Source organism: Metopolophium dirhodum, chromosome 9 (assembly GCF_019925205.1).
Source record: "Metopolophium dirhodum isolate CAU chromosome 9, ASM1992520v1, whole genome shotgun sequence".
In the NCBI taxonomy this organism is placed as follows: Eukaryota; Metazoa; Arthropoda; class Insecta; order Hemiptera; family Aphididae; genus Metopolophium; species Metopolophium dirhodum.
In genome coordinates, this window is record NC_083568.1 from 18,887,409 (window position 1) to 18,902,025 (window position 14,617).

Here is a 14,617-nt window from a genome sequence, read left to right on the forward strand (position 1 = left end):
GTGGTATATTTGGTCCACGGTTGTAATCTGAGCGTTTTAATTTTCCAAAATGATTGGCGCCGGCAGCGCTCATAAGTGCTTAAAGCGTTCAAAGCGCCCATGTCCAACGCACCCTAATTATGAATTATAGTATAATAATAGGTAGTACCTATTCATAATCAATGATTATACTCAGTAGTCAGTACTATTGATAGGTAAATCGTATATGTTTAAAGAAATCATTGTGATCGCCGTAATCTAAAATGTACCTACCTTGTTCTATGCTAGTACCTATTCTGGCTTTCCATTTCAGTTGTTCTTCATATGCCATATTTAACTGTAGTTAATGTCTAATGCATTCTCCCGCCGGTTCCCCTAGATACAGTGATGGGGAAGTTATATAAATATTTCTTTGGTAGTTAAATTACAATACAAATTATTATACCTACCTATGTAGGTACTTGTCCAAACCTGGATTTAAATTTAAAAAAAAAAAAGTGGAAGTTGTTCTGCTATACAGTAGGTTACAAGTGGGTGACTGTAATGGACTAATGGATGGGGTTAAATTTGAATTCAATCATATAATAATATCATTATTGTATTCGGAAAACGATTTTGAGCGGATACGGTTTGACAGTCAAGGAATTAGGATATTCTATATTGCAATATGTTATCATCAATAAGGTTAAGTTGAATTTTTTATTATTTGTTTATTAATTAATAATTTGTTATCATATTTGTATACCTATAATAATATAGGTACTTTAGAAATTTTAAGTAACCACAAATAATATTTTCAATATAGATATAAAACAAAACTAAAATTGTTCTTCTACATTTAAATATTATCTAATTTTGTCCAAATTTGAATATAAAATACCTACCCATAAAAAAAATTGTAAATTTATATTTGTTGGTTACAGAATAACCTTAGATTAAAAATATAGATGAAATTTTCATTGAATGTTAGTATAATGTTCATATTTATTAGCAATATCTATGCACCATTATATTTCGAAACTATTTTTACTTGTTTTGAGCTGATTACGGACACTTTTACATTCCAATTTTTTTTACAAGAATTTAAAGTTTTAATTTTGACAAGACGTAAAAATCACGTAAATGTGCAAATTATAAATAAATAAAAACTAGATAACTAGAAATTTATTTGGCTATTTTAGCCTCAAAACAAAAATCAAATGTTGACATTTTATTGTAGCATTGTAGTCAGCATCCAGACCATATGAAATATTTAATGGTTTCAAATAAGACAAAGAAAAAATATTTGAACATAAATTTTTATTCCATTCATCACACTTAATTTTTTTTAAACCAAGATTTTGTACAATTACAATATGATTTTTATTAAAATTATAACAATATTCATTCAATAAAATATGTAATACCAGATGATCCACTAAACACAATATTGTGTTAGCTGGATCATATTATATAAAAATTATACAACACAGTGTCCCAATGCCTCAAATATTTTTTGGTAGCAGGAGTATTATTATTATTACTTATTAGTAGTTTTAATTGGATTTTCATAAGTTGACATTGCATAAAATAAAGTCCTGAGGATCAAGGGACACTCTATATTATAATTTTTATATATTATATATTATACACAATTACATACACATTTTATAATAATTAATAATGGACTAGTTACTTTTATAAATATCACTTTAGTAATACATTATCATATTAATGATTAATACATTATATTATTTGAACAACAATAAACAACATGTAATATATTTATTAATTAAAACATTTGAATATCAGTACTTTTGAAACAAAACAAAATGTATGTTATTACTCAAAGAAAACAAGGAGCTAGCTTACAAGTTATATTTGTTTGGTTCATCAAACATTGTCAATAAATTTCTTTTTTTTTAAATCTTACATCAAGAATAGTTAATAAAATAAATTGATATTACTACAGTGATTGTTAAATTCGATAGGTGCCAAAAATCAAATCTGACAGAGGTAAATTTAAAAACAACACCAAAGTGTCAGAGTTAAAAAGAAAACACAGATATAAACTTATCCTAAGATCACAAGATTATTAATTGTTAAAGGAAATATATTTAATATTTTTTTTACACTGGAGTCTCGTGGTCGACTTCTTCAATCCTACTCAATTTCCAGCCATTTGGGTCGCCTATAACAAAATTGAATTGATTAAACAAACAAAATACTAATGAAAGATTGGCCAATATTTCTTTGATATCTTGAGTATATTTAAGTTTATATTTCTGTTACCACAGCTTGGTCTGTAGAAAACTAAAATATTGTTTAACCTTAAGCTATATTGATACTCTTTATGAATATTCTATCATAATATAAAGGGCAAACTGATTACATTCAGGCATTTCACAATAGCAATCCAGCTGAAGTATTTACACTATTTATAAAATATTGTGTGTGTGTGTATTTTACTTTTATTTAAATATTAAGTTACTATAATTATTATGCGTCAATTAAACTTTTAGTTAATTAGTTACTCTCTACTCCCACCACAAGCATTGCTCATAGAGAATAGGCAGGTATCAACATTGATATATAATTTATGCAAACACATTTGTAACATTTTATACAAAATGTTTTTATGCTGTATAAATAAAAATAAAAATATCTATCCAGTCCACCAAAGAATAATATATATATATATATATATATACATACACTTATAAACTAGCACGCAACCATAAAACGTGGTATTGAATACTTTAGAATAGCCAACAAACAAACAATATACACATTCTGTAAAAATCAAACTACACTTACTTAATGTTGCTATCTGTGTAGAGTTCTCAACACGTTACGTAGAGTCTGTTGCGAGTACCATGAAGACTGGTCATTAATCAATGGACAGTGTTCCAGGCATGCGTTTTCATTCTCTGATAATAACACAAGTAAATCATGCAAAAACTAATTTGATAACATATTACTGTCAAAGTGAATATACATGCTTAAGAAAAAAAACTATAATTATAAAATAAAGTAAAAAAAGGTGGGTAAGTGGATGTCGCTCTGCTGTACAGTAGGTTACAAGTGGGTCACTGTAATGGATGGTGTTGAATTTGAATTCTATGATATAATATCATTGTATAAGAAAAACGATTCTGAGCGAAAACGGTCAGTCAGCCTATGATATTACCAAGTATATATGATGATATTATTGTGAATAAAGTAATTTATATTTAACCTATTTACGTGGAGCCTAAGAGCCTTGTTTTCAATTTTCAATCCTTAGCTATAAAAGTTGAACATTTTATAAATTCTTAACTACAAAATAATAATTATTAAATTTGAAATATGAACTTAAAGCTTATAAAAAAAAATTGTGCCTATGTATTTTTAATATTTTTCAACTGCTATTAGAACGATATATCAGGAGCCTTATATTAAATTTTCAAGCTTTTTTACCCAACAAATATAATTTTATTGATATTTATCGAGAAAAAAACTAAAAAACTGACAATGTTCGTAAACAGCTCAAATTATTTTCCAAATTTTATCGTGTATAGAAAATGCTAATAGAAACATTCAGTGAAATTTTCAATTATCTACAGTCATACGTTTTTTAATTAGAACAAAATAAGAAAATCGTTACATGAGAAATCGAGTGAATATCAAATGTTGTAAAAATATGAATTTCAAACGCTCGTAAAAATTTAATTTTACTTTCTTGTAGACATTTTTTTTTTGATAAAGGTAGACAAACCTCTGGATTATTTTGTATTACATTTTTACACAAAAATTTTTATGAATTCTTAACTCAAAATAATTTGCTAAATTTCGTGATTTTTCCGTATTTTGTCAATATTTGAACTTTAAATGCTTATAAATAAAAACTGTGACTAAGGATTTTTAATTTTTTTTATCTACCTTTGAAACAATAACCAGGGGGCCTTCTATTAAATTTTCAAGCTTTTTTACCAAACAGATAAAATTTGATTAATATTTATAGAAAAAAAAACTAAAAAAAATGGAAACTGAAAATGTCCGTAAATAAACAGCTCAAAATAAGTCAAAATATTTGGAAAATGTTATGGTGTATAGAAAATGCTAATATAAACGTTCAGTCAAAATTTCATGTACCTTCGGTCATTTGTTTTAGAGTTACCCCTAATAACCAAAATCGATTTTCTCGAAAACAGATTTTGCGTAAATATTCCCCATTTTTTCCTTAATTTTTCTTTTGTTTTTCATGTTGCGTTTGAAAACTACTGAGAAATGTTGACCCCCAAAGTACCAACTAAATTCACTTTCCTATCAGAAAAGTTACTGTTGAAGAAAATCCAAACACTTTTACTGTCCTAAAAGGTGATGACAAACACAAAAAAATAAAAAAAAATAAAAAATAAAAAAAAACAGACATCATTGTAAAATCAATACATTCATCGCTTCGCTCAGAATCTAAAATATATTCTAACAATTTAAACAATTTGTAAGCATATAAAAATAATCACACATTAACTACAATAATGTAACTATGTAAGATAAAAAAAAAGAATATTAATTATAAACTATATACTGTTCAAGCAATTGATAATATTTTAACATAAATCTATAATATTCAAATCACGGTGAACAAATTATATAACAGATGACAACATTGTAATACAGTGGAACTTCGGTATCTCACTTAAGAGGACCAAAAAAAAAAAATTTGACATATTAATTTTGAGGTGCAGAAGTAAATAACTTCTACAAAAATATGTGAATGAATGATTGGGACTGTAAAAAATTCTATAGACACTTCAAGTTACCGGAGTTTGAGTTACCAAGGTTCCACTGTCATACCTAACTACCAAGGCACTGATATTGTCACATTTGAAAATGTACTTCTAATGTTACAATTTATTGCTAAGTAAGTTTTAAATGCGTTTCAAGTTAATATGAATTAAAATCTTAATATTTTAAGTGCAATTTAGGATTTTTTCAATTGTATTGCAACTTTTTGAATTTACTTATTTATAAAACAATTTCAACTATTTTTCATTTTTTTTCACTTAATTTTACTTAATGACTCCAAATTGAAGAACGTTTGAAAATGAAAATTTAGAAGAAACACTTTAAGTCCAATTAAATTATGCTTAAGTTAGGTAGTAGTATAGATTGTTAAGATAACAAATAAAATATTTATTTCATCTGTAGAATTTAAATATTATTTAAGAGTAAAATTAATTAATCTCATAAATTAATAACAAAACATTGTTATTAATTAGTGCAGTTTTAAAATTATCAACTGCAATTTTTGGTACTTTTTAGTGCAATACTGCAATTAATTTTAATAGTTATTTACTACTACAACATTATTTTTATACTTCTTAATTTTTTATGTAATTATTCATTATAGTAACATTTCAAGAATGTAACTATAGATAATAGATTAATCCAGAAGCAGATAGTAATAAATTGTTCAGCTTTAATATTATTGGCAATTTACAGTTGTTATAACCATGTATTATAGAATAGAAAATACAAAATCATAGAAATGAAAAGCACATAACACAAATGCTGCTTACCTTTTGGTGGTTGCGTTTAACACTTAAATTGTAAAGCAATAAAATAATATTAATTTTGTTTCACACAATTTATTCGTTTATTAATTAACAATTATTAATTAATCAATATATTTAACATAACTTGACTATAAATTTATAGTGAAAATATCTGATATTTTGTACTAAGTAATTGCACATTATTATAACGATGTATACATCTCTTATATTTATTTATATATAAAATGATTCAACTATTTGATTTTTTTACTATAACCCAGTAGTGACGGGTTATTCAGCTTAAGGGGATTCGATACCGTGATTTTCTGTTTTTGTCTAACACACCCGCGACATAGTATTTTAGACGTGTTTTTTGCCAAACATTCCAATTGATCTAATGAAGCGATAAGAATTCTGAAAACAGATTTGAATTCGTCGTCAAGTCTACTTGAAATCGACTTTCTCACATTTTTGATATTATCCCCCAAATTCCAGAAAACGTCATATTAAAAAAAAGTATTTAAACATTTTTGTATTTCAATTTTTGGAGAAGCTAAAATCAAAAAATCAAAATTGTGGGGAAGTTGATTTCAAGTAGACTTGACGACGAATTCAAATCTGTTTTCAGAATTCTCATCACTTCATTAGATCAATTGATATGTTTGGCAAAGAATCCGTCAAAAATTCTATGTCGCACGTGTGACAAAAACAGAAAATCCCGGTATGGAATCCCCTTAACTGTTAATTTTTTAATTTATTTATTTAACTGTACTTATATACATTTACTATTTTATTTTTTTTACTGTAACACAGAAACGACGGGTAATTCAGCTATATATAATATTATTTATTGATATCAGTTTAAAATAATAGGAGGATTAATAAGTGAAAAAAATAAAATATATTTAATCTTAGACATTTGTCAATGTACTTTTCTGGACAAAATTAAGTTAACAAAATAATTGGTGGAAAACTTAATAAAGTAAGTTTTTTATTATTTATCTTTTATTTGGTACATGGAGGTAGGTTGATATCAAACGTGCAACAAATATAACTTTAATTTTAAAAAAGATTATTTTTATATGAGTGAATTTTAAATGAATATTATTTTATTTTTATACATTACAGAGATAAGTTACAACTTATATTACACTAAACTAACTTCAAATGAAAAATAATGAATATATACATATATAGACAGTTATTAGCTAATTATTATAAAGCCGTTTATTATGTTTTTTTGTTCATTACCTTGTAACTCTCGTTTCAATATAGTTTCAATGCCTGCTTGTCCGTCACCATTACGCTTTAAATAAAGAACTGTTTGTTTCTCATCATTTACATTATTTGTCATTTCAGCTTCTTCTCCATCATACCACTGATTAGGTAAATGACCATTAGACATAGTTTCGCTTACCTAAAAACACAATTACAATTCATGTTAGTTTAATAGTTTTATGTGATGCACATAAACTAATGGAAATGGTAAACATCATTAACATATTTACGTACCTGCATAAGTTTTTTTACAACATCTCGACCAAGAATGTGATCAAAAATAGTGTATAAAAATTTATCTGTAATTATTGACAATCTTAATTTGTCTCTATGCCATAATAATACCCTGGAATCTTCTACAGCTGTGACCGATACCTAAAATTATTTTTATATTTAATTATTTTATATTTGTTATATATATAGAATAATATAATTTATTACTTGGAAGAATTCATCAGTAGATACACCAAACCACTCTGGAGAATCTAGGAATTGATATGGGAAGACAATATGCAGAGCATTACCGTTCTGTGATATTACTAATCTTTAACATAAAAGAAAAAAATTAATATAATATAGTATATTATACTAATATTAGTTATTAGGGAGTATACCAAGTCCAAACAGATCTTAGATCATACAAATAATGTAAATTATCAAGCAAAACCTTTAGAAGTTTATTTTTAAGACTGTTCAAATTTCAGAACTACTAATAATATTTTTATTTCCAATACTAAGTACTCAAATTTATGTTTCTTGGATTAAGATTTTCAATGTATTCATTTATGTCTTGAATACGAATATATTATGTAATCAAAATAACAAAAAAGAAGCCATATTATAATATATATAATTCAAAAATATTATTTTTGTAATCTATTATTGACTAAATAGCTCTTTCTTGTCATAACATTTATTTTATTTTAATAACATAAGAATTCATCTCGTTGTTTAAGGTTAAAAAATTAATATGTCATGTATTTAATCAAATAATATGGTTAGTTATTAATTACCAACTTGTTTTTAATATTAAGTTTATAGATTTTTATTAGTTTATTAATTTATTTTGGTAGGTATATTAGTATTTTATATTGGTAATTTAATATGCATTAATTCAAGCTAAAATTTGATATGTTAATACAGAAAAATATGTATTAGGACAGTTGACTCCTCCATAAGCTAGGCTTTTGGATACCATAATTTTTACCTATTGTACTGTAAACATGTAACAATACAATTTATACTACTAATATTAAACTATTGAAAATAATTATATTATGTACAGACTAAGTTTAAGTCATAGCACTTGAATATCAAAAAATTAATATTTATTTATAAGGAGACATGAGTTACACTTACTTTCCTGAAAGCACCAACGATAAGCTGTCGACCCTTGTTACTTTTTCTTCAGCAAATATCTCGAGAGTTTTTAGCGGTCTTATCATTTTCATGCAGGAAACTATTTTACTAAATTGTTTACGGCTTACTTTTAAAGGGTAGAAAAGCGTTTCGTACACCTAAATAATTTACAATAAAATATTAAGTAATCAACGCACAATTTGTATTCTCTCTCTAATCCACGTGCAACATAGCAGATTTTATTTGCTCAAATAGCGTTTGGGATATGGGGGGGGGGGGGGCTAAAACCTTACTATGGTAATATTGAATAAGCTCAAAACAAAATGTAGGAAATGTTTGGGAGGCTTAGCCCTTAAGGCCCCCCCCCCCTATTTGTGCATATAAGCAGAACCAATCTTGTGTTGTTAGCTTTAGTATTAGAGTGACTTCACTTATTATAAAACTTTAAGTTAAAAACATTAACTGTGTTTTTATGTTGTATTTTTTACAATATATTAAATTCTAAAAGTATTTTAAAATTGTTATATTTGACATACTCTTAATTCCAATAAAAATTCAAATATAAAAAGGCCAATAATGAAAAATAATAAAAAAAAATGTAGGAACATAGATGTTTTTAACTGTAAGTTTGATGGTAAATTCACTATTATACTAAATCTAATAACACACCGTTGGTACTGCTTAACACAAATTTGGCATGTTATGTGTGTGTTAGAGAGAAAACTAATCCTCATAAGACAAAAATCAATGAATTTACTAGTTCTAATTCATCATTAAATTTGATCGGCCTCAGTTGATAGAATAACACTAAAATGTGTACGACATTGACAGCAGCAGAAGCAGCATTCCACAAGAGGCTGTCAACCCAACACTGGACATTCCTAGCCCATAACGCCATAATGGTAGTGGCACCAGCCAGGCCAATGCGAATGAGGAGAATCAACTGACAAGGAGATCCAAATGGTAGCATGTAGCAAATAAACATGATGGCATGTGAAAAATGAAAATAGGGATGGTTGAACACCGAATGTAAACACGTCTGGCTGAGCATGGCCACGGTGATAGAGTCCAGTACGGCACCTAACGGCGCTACAGCTGTGTTGTTTCCGCAGCCTCCGCCGTCATAACAACTGTAGTTACCTGAAACACGATTATCATTGTCAGATATTATATCGGTGTCGGTCGGACGGATGGTAAATGACAAAATAAAGGTAAGGCTCTACCTTCGGCTTGAGCAGTCCCGTTGACGTCGTCCAAATACATGGTCGTTGAGTTTGTTTTTCGATACTATTTAACGTAGGAGTAACTACGGTTTTTATCTCCGACGTTGGCACTCTAGATGAAACTGTACACCGCCGATTTCAATCATCCTGCGACGCGACTATTACCTATGGAGACGATGATCGTGCGAGATCACGGGAGCAGCCGGCCGAGAATCGATAACATGCGTCGTATTTACGATCGCCGGCCACGAACTATATAGAGTTGTCGTCGTCACTCGTTGCCCACTCGGGACAGACACCAAACGCCACTCGCGGATTCGACCCTCATAGATTGAAACTTGAAAGGCACTCGTCCAAAAGCGTCGTTAGTCGTTATTGCAATCGCATTCATATCGTCTTCGTCGCCACCGTCGATCCGCAACGCCGTACATCGTCGCGGTGCATGCAAGCGAGTGGCGACTGCCGATTAGAGATATTTTATCTCGGCCGGTCGCGGTGGTTTTCCCGACAGATGACGGACTACCTATCTATTTACCTAGCAACGCGGATTTCCGACGGGAGACGACGTCGCGACTCGCGATTCTCGACATTTATAATAGTATGTTATTACTTATTACGTAATTAATAACAATAACGATTATAACGATATCGTTTCACGTTCGCGCAGCTGCTGATGCTGCTGCCGCAGTGCCGCTGAGGGGGTAATGGGATACTGGGAAAACAACGATAATACGAGACCGACAATCACGCCGGACACCGCGGCGACTGGCGCGCGTACTATAATTTATTATTATTTCTTCGTGGTACGCGGTGCCTGGTTGAGCTCAGAGGCCCAGAGCTGTAGCCTCACCTATAGTCTGTTTAGTGTATAGCGTGGAGGATAGTTTCGGGCCACAGCTGCCGTAACCAAGCGGGGGTTGATTGAATGAAAAAAAAAAAACAATGACAACAGACGTTTTGGCCCGGGGGTGTTTTATTTTTTGAGTATGATCTCGTACGAAGGGTGGCATTATGAGCTCTAGGTGATGGTTGTGGGGAGGAAGTGATAATACGACGCGCGCATCGATAATACAGAGTGCCATAGGGGCATAGGGCATAAGAGTATAAAACATAATAATTACCTATTATCGTTACCTAGCTAACTATTATGATTTTATGAATTACGATGATATGTATACAGACTGGTCCCTGTGTAAACGTACACTATCGGTCGTGAATGTAAATATTATTCAACATTTAACAACACTTTTGACGTAATATTATCTTCGGACGGAATATAAAATATAAAATAAAAAAATATATTAGCTGGTACCTATAATTGTATAAAAATATAAGATGTAAACTATTTAACGAGCCAGACCAGGCTCTCGGATTTCTACGTGGTCAAAGTCCAAACCACCTTACTGGGATCAGTGGATCTGGGATCATCGTACAGTGTGGCGTAATTGAGAGTTTGTAGGGAGGGGGATGGAGAAATTGAAACATTTATCCACCGACCACCAAAAAAAAAATTTGTTTATATCATAAAAACCTCTCAGTCCAAGTCCAACCATTGTGATCTGTAATCTGTATAATGTAACAAGGGTTTTACAGTCTGATTGCACCATTGTACTTAACTCGTTGAAAATTTAAAATATACCTAATACTTATTACCTATGTTTCCGAATAAAATTCCCAAAAAATGAACTAAATTGCAAATATATTTGTGCAATATTCAATTTGCAATAGTGATTAGTGTTTATTACGAATTAATATTATCTTAGTTACAGCTACCATAATGGATTTGGGTTTTTATTTGTTGTTTCTATAATATATACTATAGCATTACCAATAAATAAATAATAAATACATACATTTGGTTCTCCATTTAAAAAAAAAAAGTCATGGGGGGATACGATACCCTAATCCCCCTCCAGTAATTACGCCACCGCGGCAGTGCGGCGTACACATAACACACGTGATTACGTACTCCGAGTTTTAAAATATGTATAAAAATTAAATACTTATCGTACTATCGTAGTCGGTAGTCCGTAGATATTAAACTCTGGATCAAATGATCGAAAGATAGATGAATACTCGTAACTCATAAAGTCATAAGTCATATTACTAATTACTGTAATCTAAAGACTACAATAATTAATAAATAATTAGCGCATATATTAGGTATTTTACAACAAAAAGCATTTTGCAGGTCATACCGACCCGCCGGCCGCCACCGGCGATCAAACACCGATGATACACGGGGGGTTCTCGCGTAAAATATCAATAAAATAAAACTACCTATCCCACGTATTCGCACAAACAAAAAATAAATACATATGTACGAGTTCTACAACATCCACATCCGTGATCCGTATAATATGGTACATAATATAATATGACGAATTTAATAAGTACCTACCTATTTAAATAGTAAAAAAATAATTATTTTTAGTACAAAACAATGTACAATTTTTGGAAATAGATAACTTGTCATTTGTCAATTTATAACTTAATGATTATAAAATCACTTTGTATGTAGCTACTCTTTGTATTAAGATATATCTTAATTCGTGGTATCTACATTTTATAAAAAGTTAAATATTTTCCTAGATTTTCTTATTTATTTTATTTTAATTAGATTATAACAATATGGCTGATGGTGGTCAGTAGCGTACGCAGGATTTTAGTTCGGTTAGGCTTTTACCTAAGTAAATAATTTACATTATTTCTTACTAAATAATTTTTTTATTACAAATTACCTTTAGTTAGTATCAAATTTCGTCTACATTTACAGTATTTAACCTGATTATCTATAGCACCTCTTCGGCCATAATAAACGCGGTAATAATCGATGGACGATAATACACCATCGATTATGGTAGACGTTTAGCAATGTTTTAAGACAACCAAAAAAAAGCCGAAACTATGATTATCAACTTCATTGTCATATTCAACAATTTATTTTATATCTATTAAAAATGACCAACAATTGATCTGTGTGTACTGAAATGATGGTAAATAAGATTTTTTTTTGGGGGGGGGGGGCTAGAACCCCACCACTGCGTACGCCACTGATGGTGGTACGAGTACAAAATATTGCCTATATTTAAGGACAAAAAAAAAAAATATTTCAAACAAACCTGCAAAATTGCATAATAATAATGTGTAGGTATTAAAGAAAAACCTGATAACTGGTTTTATTAATATAAGATATAACCAATTTGGATTATATTATTATATATCTATGCTTAGTATACATGACAGAAAGTTCAAGATTTAAATTTAGTTCAAAATATTATGGACGAATTTTCAAAAATAAACGTAGCTTACAGTTCTTATTTTAACATTTAATTATCTTACTACTAATTATTTTAAAACCGATTCCGATAAACTCTTAATTAATGAATCTTTTCTAAAGTATATCGAAAAACAATGAACATTCTTGAATCATACTGATGATTTTCTTCTTCTGGTCGAAAATATGTATAATGAGTATAATGACAAAAATTCACAATACCGTCATTTCAGAGAAAAATTGTGTACTTGCATTACCTACGTTCTTGGTTTGTATATCCATTCTAAAAGTAAAGGTGCCTTTTATGGGCATTGTCTTTTATTTGAAAAAAATTAAAAAAAAATTCAACTTGTAAGTTGTAACAAGCAGAGGGTTATAACTTATAAGACTGTAAATTCTAATAATAATGAAAATCAGCGTTCTACTATTATTGACAAGAATATAGTCAACAACATAAAATTTAAATAATCACAATTTTAAAATTACGATATAAAGAACGTGGAAGAATTGATAACTATTTAGTAGGTTGGTACATCATAGTCGATAGGCGCAAATAAAGAAAAGGGCTTTAGTGGCTAAGCCCTCCCAAAAAAAAAAAATCTTGAACAATATTAATCTTACCTACTATACAGTATACAACCATTTAGAAATTGTTTGAGTTGATTAATTCAGAAAGTATATTACCTACTTAAAATACACTTTTTATTTTTTATTTTTATTAAGACATGTACAATCTGTACTATTGTCTATTTAGCAGTTTAGCACAATAAATGTATGTGATGAGTGGTGACAGAATAAAAATACAATGAAAATAGGAATAAGAAGCCACCAATTAGAGGCACTTGACTGGGAGTTGTTTGGTTATCTAACTACATATATTAAATAATATTTTTTTCCCTTTTTAGTTTCCTAACAATTCACGGCACCAGTTATATTTAGACGACGCCTGGGGTTGCCAGGTAAGGTTTGGGTGGACAGGTTTATAATGAGTGGGTTTGGTGTGTTTGGAGACGGGTACCTCGTACCTATGAAAGTTTTTGTAGAAGCATGCAGCAGCTTCTATCACATTTTTATTTGAAAAGTCTTTATGTCAAGTGTGATTAGATATAAAATAAACTGATTTGATTTACTGATATCTGAACCATTGAACTATATAATAACTAATTATTATATAGTTCAATGATCTGAACTCTGATGTATACGCAGATAATAATAATGACTAATGAGTGAGTGTAAAAAGTACTAAAAATTATCACTATATTCACTGGTCACCCGTCATAATAATGATGACGTATTGTTAACTATCTAAAATGGTACCTATTTAAAAAAACTATTTTTAATTGATAATAATTTAATTTAATAATACCTACGGTCATGAACATAATTTATTATTTATAAGTATTAAAATAGTAAAAATGAACAACGTGAAATGCATGTTATATATTTTTAGGAACATGATAACAGGGTAACTTATGCGATTTCATGTGTAGACATTGGCACATTGCAGTAGAAGATACGTCTGAAATAATTATGATACAGGAACGATGACGCCTTGGCCGGTGGTTCAACTGGTAATCGGAATAAAAATCGACGGATAAAAAATCATAGATTCATAGGACCATCAGAGTGATCCGTATGAATATTATTCTATTGACTATTATCACGAACTAAGATAATAAGATACTATCTTAGTTCATGCTATTATACAGTTAAGTAGGTAATCTATTTAGCATAGAATTATATTTCACGAGCAAGGGATTAGAGACAATGGCCCTGTAATCTATTACACGGTCACACGGATTGGGGCCCAAGCTGGAATCCCTGCCTTCCTGCCGGCTGCCATGGTCAGGGTGACTTTAGACCATTTTCCTTCTTGATATTGTTCGAGGGAAAAACGATAGGTAATTTTGCTGCTCGCTTCCTCCCAAAACCAGCAAACAACGTGACGAATCAAAATTAGTGTTTCTATAACCTATAATCTA

The 14,617-nt window shown here is 29.6% G+C and overlaps 1 protein-coding gene across 2 annotated transcripts; it reads right to left on the minus strand.

Moving 5' to 3' along the window:
• Positions 1 to 1,261: 1,261 nt before the first annotated feature.
• On the minus strand, positions 1,262 to 10,248 carry LOC132952198 (blood vessel epicardial substance-like). Of its 2 annotated transcripts, XM_061024400.1 has the most exons (8): positions 9,359 to 10,241; positions 8,893 to 9,275; positions 8,136 to 8,293; positions 7,218 to 7,320; positions 7,011 to 7,151; positions 6,750 to 6,915; positions 2,776 to 2,888; positions 1,262 to 2,149 (listed from the first exon to the last, which is right to left on the minus strand). In XM_061024400.1, the coding sequence occupies exons 1-7, from the start codon at positions 9,396 to 9,398 to the stop codon at positions 2,785 to 2,787; spliced, it is 1,095 nt and encodes a 364-aa protein (XP_060880383.1). In that variant the 5' UTR covers positions 9,399 to 10,241; the 3' UTR covers positions 1,262 to 2,149; positions 2,776 to 2,784. The 2 variants fall into 2 exon arrangements, with proteins under 2 accessions (XP_060880383.1, XP_060880384.1); XM_061024401.1 differs by lacking the exon at positions 2,776 to 2,888 and having other exon boundaries at positions 9,359 to 10,248.
• Positions 10,249 to 14,617: the final 4,369 nt, after the last annotated feature.

Coding starts and splice junctions, on each gene's coding strand:
- LOC132952198 (XM_061024400.1), bottom strand. CDS start 9,398: ATGTATTTGGACGACGTCAACGGGACTGCTCAAGCCGAAG. Junction 8,294..8,892: donor TTAATGATGAATTAGAACTA/GTAAATTCATTG, acceptor TAAATTATTTAG/GTGTACGAAACGCTTTTCTA. Junction 7,321..8,135: donor TCGTTGGTGCTTTCAGGAAA/GTAAGTGTAACT, acceptor TTTATGTTAAAG/ATTAGTAATATCACAGAACG.